At 44.8% G+C, this 15862-nt stretch overlaps 1 protein-coding gene across 1 annotated transcript in view; it reads left to right on the forward strand.

The window, feature by feature from the left end:
• Nucleotides 1-776: 776 nt before the first annotated feature.
• The window catches only part of LOC311149143 (receptor-type tyrosine-protein phosphatase F-like), a gene marked incomplete at its 5' end in the record, with an annotated part of 221916 nt that continues 206830 nt past the window's right edge, over nucleotides 777-15862 (forward strand). The window contains one exon of the mRNA XM_084186230.1: nucleotides 777-879. Within this exon, the coding sequence (XP_084042356.1) occupies nucleotides 777-879 (103 nt within the window). The remainder of the gene's footprint in view (nucleotides 880-15862) is intronic.

A 15862-nucleotide genomic window follows, 5' to 3' on the forward strand; every position in this document is an offset into this window, starting at 1 on the left:
CAGTGCTGCAGCCTTTGTAGGTAATGTTTGGCTCTGTCTATCTGAGACAAATGGGAAGAAAATTATATAAATGGCTTGCATAAGGATGGTGCCTTTTGTGATTTGCGGTCCATTTGTGAGAGGCAGGTGCTCAACTGTAATTATGCTGAAGATGACTAGTGAATGTGTGTTTGTGTGTGTGGGTGTGTGACGATTCCTGGCGGACCCAACAACCATGTGTTCCTCCAATGTGTTTATGTTTCGGAAAACACACACACACAAAGTCTCTCCCTTATGGGCCTGTTAGTCACCGGTGGTCCCCAGAGTGTATCTGCTGTGTGGGTGTTTGTATCTAGGTTCCCTGGGGCCCCATTCTACCGATTGTAGGAACCATTTAATGTCTGTGTTGTCTAGCTTGTGTTTACCTATCTATGTGTGTAGTCCTATTTTAGTCTGGTCTATTGGATATTTCTACAACTTTTGTGTCTATGGAATTGATGCCAATGTGGGGCTTTTTGAACCATCGGAGAGACTGAGATCTGTGTAGCACAAGTAGTGGCCATTTAATGACCGTGCTATGTGGTTGGTTGTGCTACGTATTTAGTTGAATGCACAGATTGTAAGTCTCTATGGATAAGGCTTTCTGCTAAATAACAAAATGAACATGCAATACTAACCCCATCTCTCATCTGTCTCCTTTCCCAGCTGTCACTATGATTGCGTGAGCTTCTAGCCATCGAGCAGAGCAGGAGTGTCAGTAGGAGAACAGAGGAGAGAGGAGTGCCAATACCTGGACTATGGAGCCGCACCACCGGCAGGCAGAATATCCCCTCGCCAGGGGGGGCGTGCTTATCCTGCTCCTGGGCTGTCTGGGCCTGCCATCACCATCCCATGCAGACAGTGAGTAACACAATCATATCTAAGATACCTCCATAGAGATATGCTGTATACACATAGTAGTCTTATACTATTTCTATGTTTACACCCAGGGGCAGACTGGGACCAGAAATCAGTTCTGGCATTTCTATCACACTGGCCCATTTTTATCCTATGAGCCCCCCACAATGGCCCATTCTTTTCCTCGATGTCCCCATTATTAGCCAGATAGTGATCATTTTGCACAAAAGTTAGACAGGCCCAATAGGCTACAAATGGACCAGCCCTTCTGGCATTTGCCCGAAATGCAGATGGTCAGTCTGCCCCTGGGTACACCAGAGACAAGTGTGCAGAGAGAAGTGTGCAGTGCTGTTTCACTATAGATGTACCAGCTATGATTACAATTTAACTAGCCAATGGAAATCATTCCAGTGGGGAAAACTGGTTGAAATTACATCATCCCATGCAGACAGTCAGTAGCACCATGATATTACCTCCACAGAGAACATTCTGCCTGTTATTGTATAGCTTGGGGAGGTATTTTCCATAGACTATAGGGGCGGGATTCCTAGACCCAGATTAAGCCTGGTCCTGGACTAAAAAGCTTGCTCAATGGAGATTCGCCATAGAGAAATACTGTAGATGATTCTCTAATTATCTTTCTGTGGATACTTTCACCTGAGATACACCAGAGAGAAAAGGGCTGTTTTGTATGGCCAGAGATTAACCAGCTATCCTTACCATTTCCCCAACTAGCCGAAGCAAATTAGTATTATCTCAAAGAGTCATCTGGCAAAGTTGAAATGACTGGCTGTAAACTGTTTGTATTCACATCATTTCAACCAGTTTTGCTTTCTGGTATTGCTCCTCTATCAGCCTGTAGTAATATAGCTTTGTAGAGGTATTTTCCATAGACAAACTCCTGTAGCCAATAGGCCTACATTATCACTTTGTAAACTGAGGATGTGAAGGCAACAATGCTGTGACACATTAAATGAATGAAATCCCTGCTTGAACTAGTGTTACGTTTGTTCACTGTTATATCTATCTCCTCCTAACCTAAACAGATTTTAGCTAGCTAATGATCCATCCTGTTGTGATCCGTCAGTAGTGCCAGACTCTGTGACATATCTAATCTCTAACTGCTGTTTACTCACATTAGTATCATGAGATGTTGTCTTGTTTAATCTTTTCAACCTCTCACTGCTTGTGATAACAGTCAGATATCTTGACTTTAGACAGTGTGGAAACAGTGAGGAGTCTTGAGAGCATCCCAGAACCCTTTCAGGTTTTCTTTTGTGTTCTGAGGAACGTTGTTTGTGTTCTAAAGGAAGACTCGCTAACCCTTTGTTTGTTCTGAGCCTTCTTCATGAATGAATGAATTCCATGGATTCAATGAGAGTTTTTCTCTCAGACCATCTTTTAGCATTCGTGTTGTTCTAACCCCTCCTCAACCAGCCAACGTTATGCTGAAGGCACACAAGGCAGACAATGGTAGGGACCTTGCCAATAGAGACTGTGCTTGAGACTGCATTTAGTGCCAGATATGCAGAGGAATCTGACTGTAATGTAACCCTGTCCTCTCTAGCCTAGTAACCCATCAGTTTAAACATTACAGCTAAACCCTGTCCTCTCTAGCCTGTCAGCTTCTACATCACAGTATTCAGTAGGCTGAAGTGTAATGATGCAACAATGCATGAAACCCAGGCAGGTATACTACCACACGTTACAGTGACTAGAGATCAGGCTACCCTTCCCCCAACCCACCTACCCATGGCTGTTGGGTTGGGGTATTGTTAGCCTTGTAATGTCAATTGTGTCTCTCTCCAACAAACATTGTTGGTGTCCCCAGGGTGACTAAAGCATAGTTATCTTATTTTACTGCCTTCTGAGCAGCACATTGCTGTACCATGCATGTCTTACACTTACAAGTTGCAATAGAAGATTGCATCATGGTAACCAATAAATGCATTAAGCAATAACTAGTCACATGTCTTGATTAATACATGTGAAGGTCAGGTCTGGGGTGAGGTAGTTAGACAGCAAAGAGGGTGAACCCATGAACCAGATGAGCTAACGCAATCATGTTGTTTGGGTTTTTCCCATGAGAGTCCCATTTTACTATTGCTCGCATGCAAGCACGCACACAGGCACACACACACCCACCCACACCTGCACTCGCACCTGCACACACACACACACACAGGCACACACACCACACCACAGTAATCTCATTACTGCACAGCATCCTAGGGGGGAGCAGTACTCTCTCTAATCGACATGACATGCTTCACGTCAAATTTAGGATGATTTTTAATGGAAGGAATTAATAAGACAGAAAATGGAATACTCCTGGCCGCTGTGTGTGTGTGTGGTTGTGTGTGTGTGTGTGTGTGTGTGTGTGTGTGTGTGTGTGTGTGTGTGTGTGTGTGTGTGTGTGTGTGTGTGTGTGTGCGTGTGCGTGTGCGTGTGCGTGTGCGTGTGCGTGTGCGTGTGCGTGCGCGTGCGCGTGCGTGTGCGTGTGTTTGTGTGCGTGTGTGTGTGTGCGTGTGGTTGTGCGTGTGGTTGTGTGTGTGTGTGTGTTAGGGTGGATGAGTGTCTGCAGGTAAATCCAGTCACTGACAGTTCACAGTTAGGTTGCACATCGAGAAGTCAAAAAATGTTTTGTCTGCACAAAAATTGTTTATAGTCTTAAGGGAGGACAGCTAGCAATGCGAGAAGAAGCTGAAGCTAAAAAATAGCTGGAGCTGCCAGAAAGAATGCATGATTCTGTAGAGAGAAACCCTCTTACTGTCCTGAGGTTGGGTTAGATTTTCTGACACACACAGTAGCCTACACCATAATGTTTCCAGTTACTTGACCAGCTAAACCTCGCCATAGCTGTAATATTGTTTGTACATTTCTTAGCTTGATAAAAGTACTAGTTATTGAGATTATCTTACATTTGTGATTAAGTATGTGATTAGATACAGTTCCATCAACTTCTAATGTGAATTTGAACTCCAATCCCACTAAACAACTAGTATCTTCCCAATGTCATAAAATACATTCCATGGGGGGGGGGGGGTTCAATGTAAATAGACATTTGATGAATTGTTCTGTAGTCTTATGGCTTGGGGGTAGAAGCTGTTAAGGAGTCTTTTGGACCTAGACTTGGCGCTCCAGTACCACTTGCCGTGCAGTAGCAAAGAGAACAGTCTATGACTTTGATGACAGGAGTGTTTGACAATTTTTTGGGCATTCCTCTGACACCGCCTAGTACATACAGTTGAAGTCGGAAGTTTACATACACTTCGGTTGGAGTCATTAAAACTTGTTTCAACCACTTCAATAATTTCTTGTAAACAAACTATAGTTTTGGCAAGTTCGTTAGGACATCTACTTTGTGCATGACACAAGTAATTTTTCCAACAATTGTTTACAGACAGATTATTTCACTTATAATTCACTCTATCACAATTCCAGTGGGTCAGAAGTTTACATACACTAAGTTGACTGTGCCTTTAAACAGCTTGGAAAATTCCAGAAAATGATGTCGTGGCTTTAGAAGGTTCTGATAGGCTAATTGACATAATTTGAGTCAATTGGAGGTGTACCTGTGGAAGTATTTCAAGGCCTACCTTCAAACTCAGTGCCTCTTTGCTTGACATCATGGGAAACTCAAAATAAATCAGCCAAGACCTCAGAAAAAAAATGGTAGACCTCCACAAGTCTGATTCATCCTTGGGAGCAATTTCCAAACACCTGAAGGTATCACGTCCATCTGTACAAACAATAGTACGCAAGTATGAACACCATGGGACCACGCAGCCGTCATACCACTCAGAAAGGAGACGCGTTCTGTCCCCTAGAGAAAGTGCAAATCAATCCCAGAACAACAGCAAAGGACCTTGTGAAGCTGCTGGAGGAAACAGGTACAAAAGTATCTATATCCACAGTAAAACGAGTCCTATATTGACATAACCTAAAAGGCCGCTCAGCAAGGAAGAAGCCACTGCTCCAAAACCGCCATAAAAAAAGCCAGACTACAGTTTGCAATTGCACATGAGGACAAAGACCGTACTTTTTGGAGAAATGTCCTCTGGTCTGATGAAATAAAAATAGAACTGTTTGGCCATAATGACCATCGTTATGTTTGGAGGAAAAAGGGGTTTGCTTGCAAGCCGAAGAACACCATCCCAACCGTGAAACACGGGGGTGGCAGCATCATGCTGTGGGGGTGCTTTGCTGCAGGAGGGACTGGTGCACTTCACAAAATAGATGGCATCATGAGGAAGGAAAATTATGTGGATATATTGAAGCAACATCTCAAGACATCAGTCAGGAAGTTAAAGCTTGGTCGCAAATGGGTCTTCCAAATGGACAATGACCCCAAGCATACTTCCAAAGTTGTGGCAAAATGGCTTAAGGACATCAAAGTCAACGTATTGGAGTGGCCATCACAAAGCCCTGACCTCAATCCGATAGAACATGTGTGGGTAGAACTGAAAAAGTGTGTGTGAGCAAGGAGGCCTACAAATCTGAGTCAGTTACACCAGCTCTGTCAGGAGGAATGGGCCAAAATTCACCCAACTTATTTTGGGAAGCTTGTGGAAGGCTACCCAAAACGTTTGACCCAAGTTAAACAATTTACAGGCAATGCTACCAAATACTAATTGAGTGTATGTAAACTTCTGACCCACTGGGAATGTGATGTAGTCCCGTGTAGCTATTTTGGTAGAGCATGGCGTTTGCAACGCCAGGGTTGTGGGTTCGTTTCCCACGGGGGACCAGTATGAGAAAAAAAAAATTATGCACTCACTAACTGTAAGTCGGATAAGAGCGTCTGCTAAATGACTAAAAAATGTTTTTAAAAAATGTGGTAAAAGAAATAAAAGCTGAAATAAATCATTCTTTCTACTATTATTCTGACATTTCACATTCTTAAAACAAAGTGGTGATCCTAACTGACCTAAGACAGATAATATTTACTAAGATTAAATGTCAGGAATTGTGAAAACTGAGTTTAAATGTATTTGGCAAAGGTGTATGTAAACTTCCGACTTCAACTGTAGGTCCTAGGTGGGAGGAAGCTTGGCTCCAGTGATGTACTGAGCTGTATGCACTACTCTCTGTAGCGCCTTACGGTTGGATGCCGAGCAGTTGCCATACCAGGCGGTGATGCAACTGGTCAGGATGCTCTCGATGGTGCAGCTCTATAACCTTTTGAGGATTTGGGGACCCATGACAGATCTTTTCAGTCTCCAGGGGGGGACAAGGCATTGTCATGCCCTCTTCACAACTTTATTGGTGTGTTTGGACCATGATAGTTTTTTGGTGATGTGGACACCAAGGAACTTGAAACTCTCAACCCGCTCCACTACAGCCCTGTTGATGTGAATAGGGGCGTGTTCAGCCCGCCTTTTCCTGTAGTCCACGATCATCTCCTTTGTCTTGCTCATGTTGAGGGAGAGGTTGTTGTCCTGGAACCACACTTTCAGGTCTCTGACCTCCTCTCTATAGGTTGTCTCATCGTTGTCGGTTATCAGGCCTACCACCGTTGTGTCGTCAGCAAACTTATTGATGGTGTTGGAGTCGTGCTTGGCCACGCAGTCATGGGTGAACAGGGAGTGCAGGAGGGGACTAAGCAAGCACCCCTGAGGGGCCCCGTGTTGAGGATCAGCGTGGCAGAAGTGTTGTTGCCTACCCTTACAACCTGAGGGCGGCCCATCAGGAAGTCCAGGATCCAGTTGCAGAGGGAGGTGTTTAGTCCCAGGGAGCTTTGTGGGCACTATGGTGTTGAACGCTGAGCTCTAGTCAATGAACACCGTTCTCATATAGGTGTTTCTTTTATCCAGGTGGGAAAGGGCAGTGTGGAGTGCGATTGAGATTGCGTCATCTGTGTATCTGTTGGCTCGGTATGTGAATTGGAGTGGGTCTAGGGTTTCCGGGACGATGGTGTTGATGTAAGCTATGACCAGCCTTTCAAATCACTTCATGGCTACTGACGTGAGTGCCATGGGGCGGTAGTCATTTTGGCAGGTTACCTTCACTTTTTTGGGCACAGGAACTATGGTGGTCTGCTTGAAACGTGTAGGTATTACAGACTCGGTCAGGGAGAGGTTGAAAATGTCAATGAAAACACTTGCCAGTTGGTCCGAGCATGCTCTGAGTTCACGTCCTCGTAATCCATCTGGCCCTGCGGCCTTGTGAATGTTGACCTGTTTAAAGGTCATGCTCACATCTGCTACGGAGAGTGTGATCACACAGTCGTCCGGAACAGCCGGTGCTCTCATGCATGCTTCAGTGTTGCTTGCCTCGAAGCAAGCATAAAAGGCATTTAGCCCATGTGGTAGGCTCGCGTCACTGGGCAGCTCACGGCTGGGTTTCCCTTTGTAGTCCGTAATAGTTTGCAAGCCCTTCCACATCCAACGAGCGTCAGAGCCTGTGTAGTATGATTCAATCTTAGTCCTGTATTGAAGCATTGCCTGTTTGATGGTTCTTCTGAGGGCAGAGCGGGATTTCTTATAACCGTCCGGATTTGCGTCCCGCTCCTTGAAAGTGGCAGCTCTACCCTTTAGCTCGGCGCAGATGTTGCCTGTAGTCCATGGCTTCTGGTTGGGATATGTACATACGGTCACTGTGGGGACGACGTCGTCGACGCACTCATTGATGAAGCCGATGATTGAGGTGGTATACTCCTCAATGCCATTGGATGAATCCCAGAACATTTTCCAGTCTCTGCTAGCAAAACAGTCCTGTAGCGTAGCATCCGCGTCATCTGACCACTTCCGTATTGAGCGAGTCACTGGTACTTCCTGCTTTAGTTTTGGCTTGTAAGCAGGAATCAGGAGGATATAATTATGGTCAGATTTGCCAAATGGAGGGTGAGGAGAGCTTTGTTTGCGTCTCTGTTTGTGGTGTAAAGGTGGTCTGGAGGTTTTTTTTCTTCTCTGGTTGCACATGTGACATGCTGGTAGAAATGAGGTAAAACTGATTTAAGTTTGCCTAGGAGCGCCGCTTCTGGATGAGTGTGGTCTTAGTGCCAGCATCAGTTTGTTGTGGTAAATAGACAGCTACGAAAAATGTAGATGAAAACTCTCTTGATAGATACTGTGGTCTACAGCTTATCATGAGGTACTCTACCTCAGGCGAGCAATACCTCGAGACTTCCTTAATATTAGACATCGCTCACCAGCTGTTATTGACAAATAGACACACCACCACCCCCCGTCTTACCGGACGTAGCAGTTCTGTCCTGCCGATGCACGGAAAACCCAGCCAACTGTATATTATCCATGTCATCGTTCAGCCACGACTCGGTTAAACAGAAGATATTACAGTTTTTAATGTCCCGTTGGTAGGATAGTCTCGAACGGAGCTCATCCAGTTTATTCTCCAGTGATTGCACATTGGCCAATAGAACGCTTGTTAGAGGTGGGTTACTCACTCTCCGAAGAATTCTCACAAGGCACCCCGATCTCCGCCCCCTGTACCTCCGTCTTTTCTTCACGCGAATGACAGTGATTTGGGCCCGGTCTCGGAGAAACCGTATATCCTTCACGTCGGACTCATTAAATAAAAAAATCTTTGTCCAGTTCGAGGTGAGTAATCGCTGTTCTGATATCCAGAAGCTATTTTCGGTTATAAGAGACTGTAGTAGCAACATTATGTACAAAATAAGTTACAAACAATGCGAAAAAACACACAAAATGCAAAGAAAACACACAAAATAGCACAGTTGCTTAGGAGCCTGTAAAACGGCAGCCATCCCCTCCGGCGCCATCAGACCACATAATAGAGCAACAATATGTTATTATACAGATAATCATGACATTTCAACATTGTTTGTCTGCATAATTTAAATCTAACATTCATTTTTCATGAGACAAAGTCCGCTTGATCAATAGTTATTGCTCTAGTATCATATGGTGCCACTGGTGCCAATGACATCTATCTATGACATCTGAGCATTTGCAAACAAATGAACAGTGAGAGACATGGTTGTTGCATTCATCCATTTTCAGTCCTATGGACTTCCCCAAGTGAGCTCCTAAGCGAATATGTTATCATAAAAAAAGATATATATTTAACACAATCATAAGTCATTATTTAGAGGGAATATTTGCAGAAGCAGCAACTACTCTTCATAGGGTCCACAAAAAACACAAAACAAAGTAACAAAACACTGATACACTGATAGACAAGGACAGTCACATACATTTAAATATACTGCTCAAAAAAATAAAGGGAACACTAAATAAAGGGAACACATCCTAGATCTGAATGAATGAAAAAATCTTATTAAATACTTTTTTTCTTTACATAGTTGAATGTGCTGACAACAAAATCACACAAAAATGATCAATGGAAATCTAATTTATCAACCCATGGAGGTCTGGATTTGGAGTCACCCTCAAAATTAAAGTGGAAAACCTTACTACAGGCTGATCCAACCTTGATGTAATGTCCTTAAAACAAGTCAAAATGAGGCTCAGTAGTGTGTGTGGCCTCCACGTGCCTGTATGACCTCCCTACAATGCCTGGGCATGCTCCTGATGAGGTGGCGGATGGTCTCCTGAGGGATCTCCTCCCAGACCTGGACTAAAGCATCCGCCAACTCCTGGACAGTCTGTTGTGCAACGTGGCGTTGGTGGATGGAGCGAGACATGATGTCCCAGATGTGCTCAATTGGATTCAGGTCTGGGGAACGGGCGGGCCAGTCCATAGCATCAATGCCTTCCTCTTGCAGGAACTGCTGACACACTCCAGCCACATGAGGTCTAGCATTGTATTGCATTAGGAGGAACCCAGGGCCAACCGCACCAGCATATGGTCTCACAAGGGGTCTGAGGATCTCATCTCGGTACCTAATGGCAGTCAGGCTACCTCTGGCGAGCACATGGAGGGCTGTGCGGCCCCCCAAAGAAATGCCACCCCACCCCACACCATGACTGACCCACCGCCAAACCGGTCATGCTGGAGGATGTTGCAGGCAGCAGAACGTTCTCCACGGCGTCTCCAGACTCTGTCACGTCTGTCACATGTGCTCAGTGTGAACCTGCTTTCATCTGTGGAGAGCACAGGGCGCCAGTGGCGAATTTGCCAATATTGGTGTTCTCTGGCAAATGCCAAACGTCCTGCACGGTGTTGGGCTGTAAGCACGACCCCCACCTGTGTACGTCGGGCCCTCATACCACCCTTGTGGAGTCTGTTTCTGACCGTTTGAGCAGACACATGCACATTTGTGGCCTGCTGGAGGTCATTTTGCAGGGCCCTGGCAGTGCTCCTCCTGCTCCTCCTTGCACAAAGGCGGAGGTAGCAGTCCTGCTGCTGGGTTGTTGCCCTCCTACGGCCTCCTCCACGTCTCCTGATGTACTGGCCTGTCTCCTGGTAGCGCCTCCATGCTCTGGACACTACGCTGACAGACACAGCAAACCTTCTTGCCACAGCTCGCATTGATGTGCCATCCTGGATGAGCTGCACTACCTGAGCCACTTGTGTGGGTTGTAGACTCCGTCTCATGCTAACACTAGAGTGAAAGCACCGCCAGCATTCAAAAGTGACCAAAACATCAGCCAGGAAGCATAGGAACTGAGAAGTGGTCTGTGGTCACCAACTGCAAAACCAGTCCTTTATTGGGGGTGTCTTGCTAATTGCCTATAATTTCCACCTGTTGTCTATTCCATTTGCACAACAGCATGTGAAATTTATTGTCAATCAGTGTTGCTTCCTAAGTGGACAGTTTGATTTCACAGAAGTGTGATTGACTTGGAGTTACATTGTGTTGTTTAAGTGTTCCCTTCATTTTTTGAGCAGTGTACAAAGATATGCAAACACTACAACAAAAAAATTATACAAATAATATAACAGAAAAATAATGTGTGTGTTAGAGTGTGCGTGTGTTTGTGCCCCCCCTAAAACAGGTGCCTGAAACTCATACACATCACTTTGAACCAAAACCATGCCTATCATTATCATATTTCCCAGCATGCTCTATTGCAGGTAGATTTTTTTGAATTTTTTGTTTCAATATCTATGTTTGTGCATGATTGATTAATTCATAAAATATAAATTACAAACATTTTCTAAACTAATCCAATATGTTACTTGGACTTATTGCACCCGTTACTGAAATGTTTGTTCCAGTTTAGATGCTTTAGGTAGTCTGATGGTTTAGTCTTCCTAACCCTGACTGTCATTCTGAACACAGGTTGCAAGTGATTAGAAATTTCACAAATTGGATGTTCTCCCACTGGTTGGATTCCAATAGGAATTACACATCACCTCGCAAGCCTGACATTGCTCCGGAAAACCATGCGTTTTCAGACTATTGTTTTACATTATCTGTAGATTTCCTCCTAAACGTTGTACACCTGCAACCAGCATAAAAAATGAGTGCCAGGGTTATGAACGTTGTGAGGAAACTACCTAAAGCAGGGATCTCCAACCCTGTTCCTGGAGAGCTACTGTTTTGGAGTTTTTTCACTACATTTACATTTACATTTTAGTCATTTAGCAGACGCTCTTATCCAGAGCGACTTACAGTTAGTGATTACATATTTTTTTTATACTGGCCCCTCGTGGGAATCGAACCCACAACCCTGGCGTTGCAAACGCCATGCTCTATCAACTGAGCTACATCCCTGCCGGCCATTCCCTCCCCTACCCTAGACGACGCTGGGCCAATTGTGCGCCGCCCATGAGTCTCCCGGTCGCGGCCGGCTGCGACAGAGCCTGGATTCGAACCAGGATCTCTAGTGGCACAGTTAGCACTGCGATGCAGTGCCTTAGACCACTGCGCCACTCAGGAGCAACTCAGGAGCACTTCACTCCAACCCTAATCTAGCACACCTGATTCTAATAATTAGCTGGTTGATAAGATGAATCAGTTAAGTTACAATTGGGGTTGGAGTAAAAACCTATAGGAGGGTAGCTCTCCAGGAATAAGGTTGGAGAACCCTGACCTAAAGCATTTAAACTGGAACAAACATGTCAGGAACTGGTGCAATAAATCTAACTAACTGATTGGATTAGTTTAGAAAGATGTATGTTATTTATCTTTGTGTAGCATAAGATTAATTAATCAATCAATCAATGAACATGCACAAACATAGATATTGAAACAAACAATTTAAAAAATCTGCCTACAATAGAGCATGCTGGGAAATATGATAATGATGGCATGGTTTGGTTCAAAGTGATGTGTATGAGTTTCAGGTCCCTGTATTACGGTAAAACTAGGCCCTCAAAATAAGGCCTTATGAAATGTGTATGATATTGTGTTATATAATACATGTAATGATAACATATTCACTTAGGATCTCACTTGGTGAAGTCCAGAGGACTGAAAATGGATGAATGCCACAACCATGTCTCTGTCACTAACAAATACAGTCATGTGTGGTAACTACAATTTACTCAAAAGTCAAAGCACTCTGGGAAATATTTGAGTAAGGGTTTACACTAAGCAGTGTGTTAATTTAACACAGTTCCGGTGTCTATATGAGTGCACAGACTCAGCACTTTCAGTGTTGATTTAACATTCTCAGTGTTCATTAGTTCGTTTTTTAACACTGGAGAATTTACTGTCTGTGTGGGCTGGGCTGACACCATGTGAAGCCACTGCAGGGCAGCCTCTCCTTTCCTGTCTGTCAGGCCTGTGTGATGGGAGCATGGGGATTACAGTGTGTGTTGCTCATTAGAAGGCAGGTGCTCCACAGGGGCCCTGTGCACCTCTCACTGGCTCTGTCTCACTTCACAGACCTCACACGCACACACACACACACAGACACACAGACAGTCTAGTATTCAGAACACATATTATGCCTTATATAGTTCCTCATGTTTTGTGTGTTAGACTTAGGGTTACAGTGTATCTGTGATTTCCCAAGGGAATAGAAAATGTATCTCGTTTCACTTGTCATCAAATGCTCAGATGTAGTGCACTGCACAGCAACACTGGTGCCTGCATGGCAAATAATCAGGAATTTGTAGCTACTCAAAATAACTCCCATGGGGTTGAGGGTTTCTGCTGGAATCCTACAAGAACGTTCTGAGACTACTGCGCAGGACATTTTGTGTGGATTTGTTAGAAATACTTTTCTTATGAATGTTCTGGGAATGTGTTTGTCTTTGTGAGCATACAGAACAGGTACAGTATCATTTTGCACATCTTACCTGGCTGCCTGATGTGATGCCAGCATCAGTCTCACTGCTCTAGAACAGTATAGAACATCCTATTCCCTAAATAGTGCACTACATAGATGTAGGTTCTTAATTTGGCCACCCTAATGCAGGAGAACTTTCCTGCAATGCAGGACATTAAAACCTTGTAGTGTATTTGAGGTTTAAAAAGGCTTTTGAAGTTTGTAATTTCCACTTTGAAATTTCAGACTTGATTTCCCCTTACGGAAAATGTGCATTAATTATAATCCACATAATAATTCAAATTTCCTGTTGCTGCAGGAATATTTTCCTGCTATAGCAAACTGCCTCAAATGAAGATCCTACATCTGTACTTTTGGCCAGAGACTTTGAAACATTTGAAGGGCTTATTGCTCACGAACACTGTCCCTGCCTGTACCAGTGAATTTTAGCAGTGCAAATATTAAAGCAGGTCCTATGCCTGGTCTTCAGTTTTGAAACCAGGGGTTGGAGAAACAATTGGATTTTCTCTTCTACAGTACAGTGCTGCTGCAACCCCTAGACACAGTGTCAGAGAGCCACAGTCCCCAATGTGTTAATATTTCTGGATTTGTGCCTTTTCTCTCTCCGCCCACCCCATCTCCTAGACCTCTTCTGCGCCACCGTGCAGCAGACAAATTGTGTGAAGTCTTTGTGCTTGATGCTCCCACGGGTCGCGTTTGCTTGATTATCTGCAAAATATAATCAATTTTTTTCTCTTTCTCTTGTTGTCTCCCTTTCCCTTCGCCTTTCAAGTCATTGTGTGGTACTTATCCTCGACTTGTGTGGGTGGGAGGTAGTTTTGAGGGCCACAAACAGAGAACAGAACAGCGCAGAGAAGAACAATGTATTATTTATCAGAACAAACATGACCGCTGGTGTTGCCGTAGCATTCAGGCTCTTTCCAAATTGAGTTTTTTCAGATTATTGAATTTCTCACACACTGACTGATACTTTTCTGCATTCAGACAGTCTTTTATCAAGGGCTGGAGGAGAAGGTTCTACAATTAAAGCTACAGTTGAGCCGACTGATAGCTAGCTGTTAGCTGCACCATAAGTGAGAGGCATTACATAGACACTATGACAGCTCTCTTGTTAGCCCAACACGGACATAGAACACCTGTTCAATAAATCAAAATATGTCTAATGAATGATGGGATCTCCTCCCTCTCCTCCTTCCTCTCCCTCCCCTCCCCTCCGTCGTCGTCGTCGTCGTCGTCCTCCTCCTCCTCCTCCTCTACCCTTCTTCTCCTACCACCTCTCCATTCTCTGCCCATGCCTGACTGAGTATGTTTGGTTGAGAAAAGGTCCCTCTGTAGCCATGGGGAGGAGGTGACGGAACAGAATCGACTGTTGTTGCAGGGATCAAACTGAAGAGAGAAAATCAACTGTTGGCCTTTCTCACACTCTGGAGGGGACAAGACTAAAGGCTTACAGGAGCAGACATGTGGAGCGAGGAGGAGGAGGAGAGGTGGAGAAGGGAGAAGGAGGAGAGGGGTGGGGAGGAGGAGGAGGAGGAGGAGGAGGAGGTGGTGGAGGAGGTATAGAGCGAGATCCCAGAGGATTACTATTGGATTTGATGTCTACTGTATGTTGATACAGAGGCAAATTGACTAAGAATGTGAATTGATTCGCTCTGTATTGAAATATAACTGTATCTGTAGCAGTCTTGGCTCTTCCAGGTTGTGTCCCACATGGCGCCCTATTCCCTACACTACTACTTTTGACCAGGGAAAAGGGTACCATTTGGGACGCACCCTGTGGCTCTGATGCTATTAAAAGGCTATATGGAACAGCGTGACAGAGGAAGGAAGAGTCCAGGACTGCATCCTAAATGGCACCCTGTTAACTAGCGCCCTACATTTGACCAGGGCCTATAGTGCTCTGGTCAAAATAGTGCACTATATAGGGAATATGGTGCCATTTTGGACTCAACACGAGAGGTTATGAGCGATGAGTAAAACGATTTAATGTGTCTGTCAACTCTCGCTTGTTTCTTCTTTTGGTCCTTTGGTTGTTTGGATTGTATATTTGCATATCAAAGATCCATTAAAGACGGGATTGATTTCAGATCAAGAGCATCATTTGAACATGCTGAAGGTATTATCGGATGGATACATAATGCATATTTGCAGATCTGTGTTTGTTATTGCGTGTGTGACTTGGTGTGTTTGCAAGTAAATAATCCAGTTTAAATGATGTTAGTGTTTATCAGTTGTTCATCTCCCGAACCAACAAAGCATGGCAGCTAATATGCCAGGGATAAACAAACACACACTGTGTTGCCAGGGCTGTCAAGAGATAGCCGAGCAGTAATAGACCACTAATTGGAGTGTGTGCGCAGCAAACATGACCGCCATTGGCCCATGTGGGTATTCGGTGGGCAAGGTGGGGACAGGCTAGCAAGCCAACACCAAGCCCACACAAGCTCAACATGGGCAAGCCTACACCAGCCCAACACGGGCTAGCCCACACCAGACCAACACGGGCTAGCCCACACCGGCCCAACACAGGCTAGCCCACACCATACCAACACAGGCCAGCCCACACCAACCCCAACATGAGCTAGCCTACACCAAGCCCACACCAGCCCAACATGGGCGAGCCTACAACAGCTCATCTACGTGCTCGTCGTCCTCACCAGGGTCTTGACCTGACTGCAGTTCGGCGTCGTAACCAACTTCAGTGGGCAAATGCTCACCTTCGACGGCTACTGGAATGCTGGAGAAGTGTGCTCTTCACTGATGAATCTCGGTTTTAAATGTACCGGGCAGATGGCATCGTGTGGGTCAGCGGTTTGCTGATGTCAACGTTGTGAACAAAGTGCCCCATAGTAGTGGGG

Source organism: Coregonus lavaretus, assembly GCF_964263955.1.
Source record: "Coregonus lavaretus genome assembly, chromosome: 21".
Lineage (NCBI taxonomy): Eukaryota > Metazoa > Chordata > Actinopteri > Salmoniformes > Salmonidae > Coregonus > Coregonus lavaretus.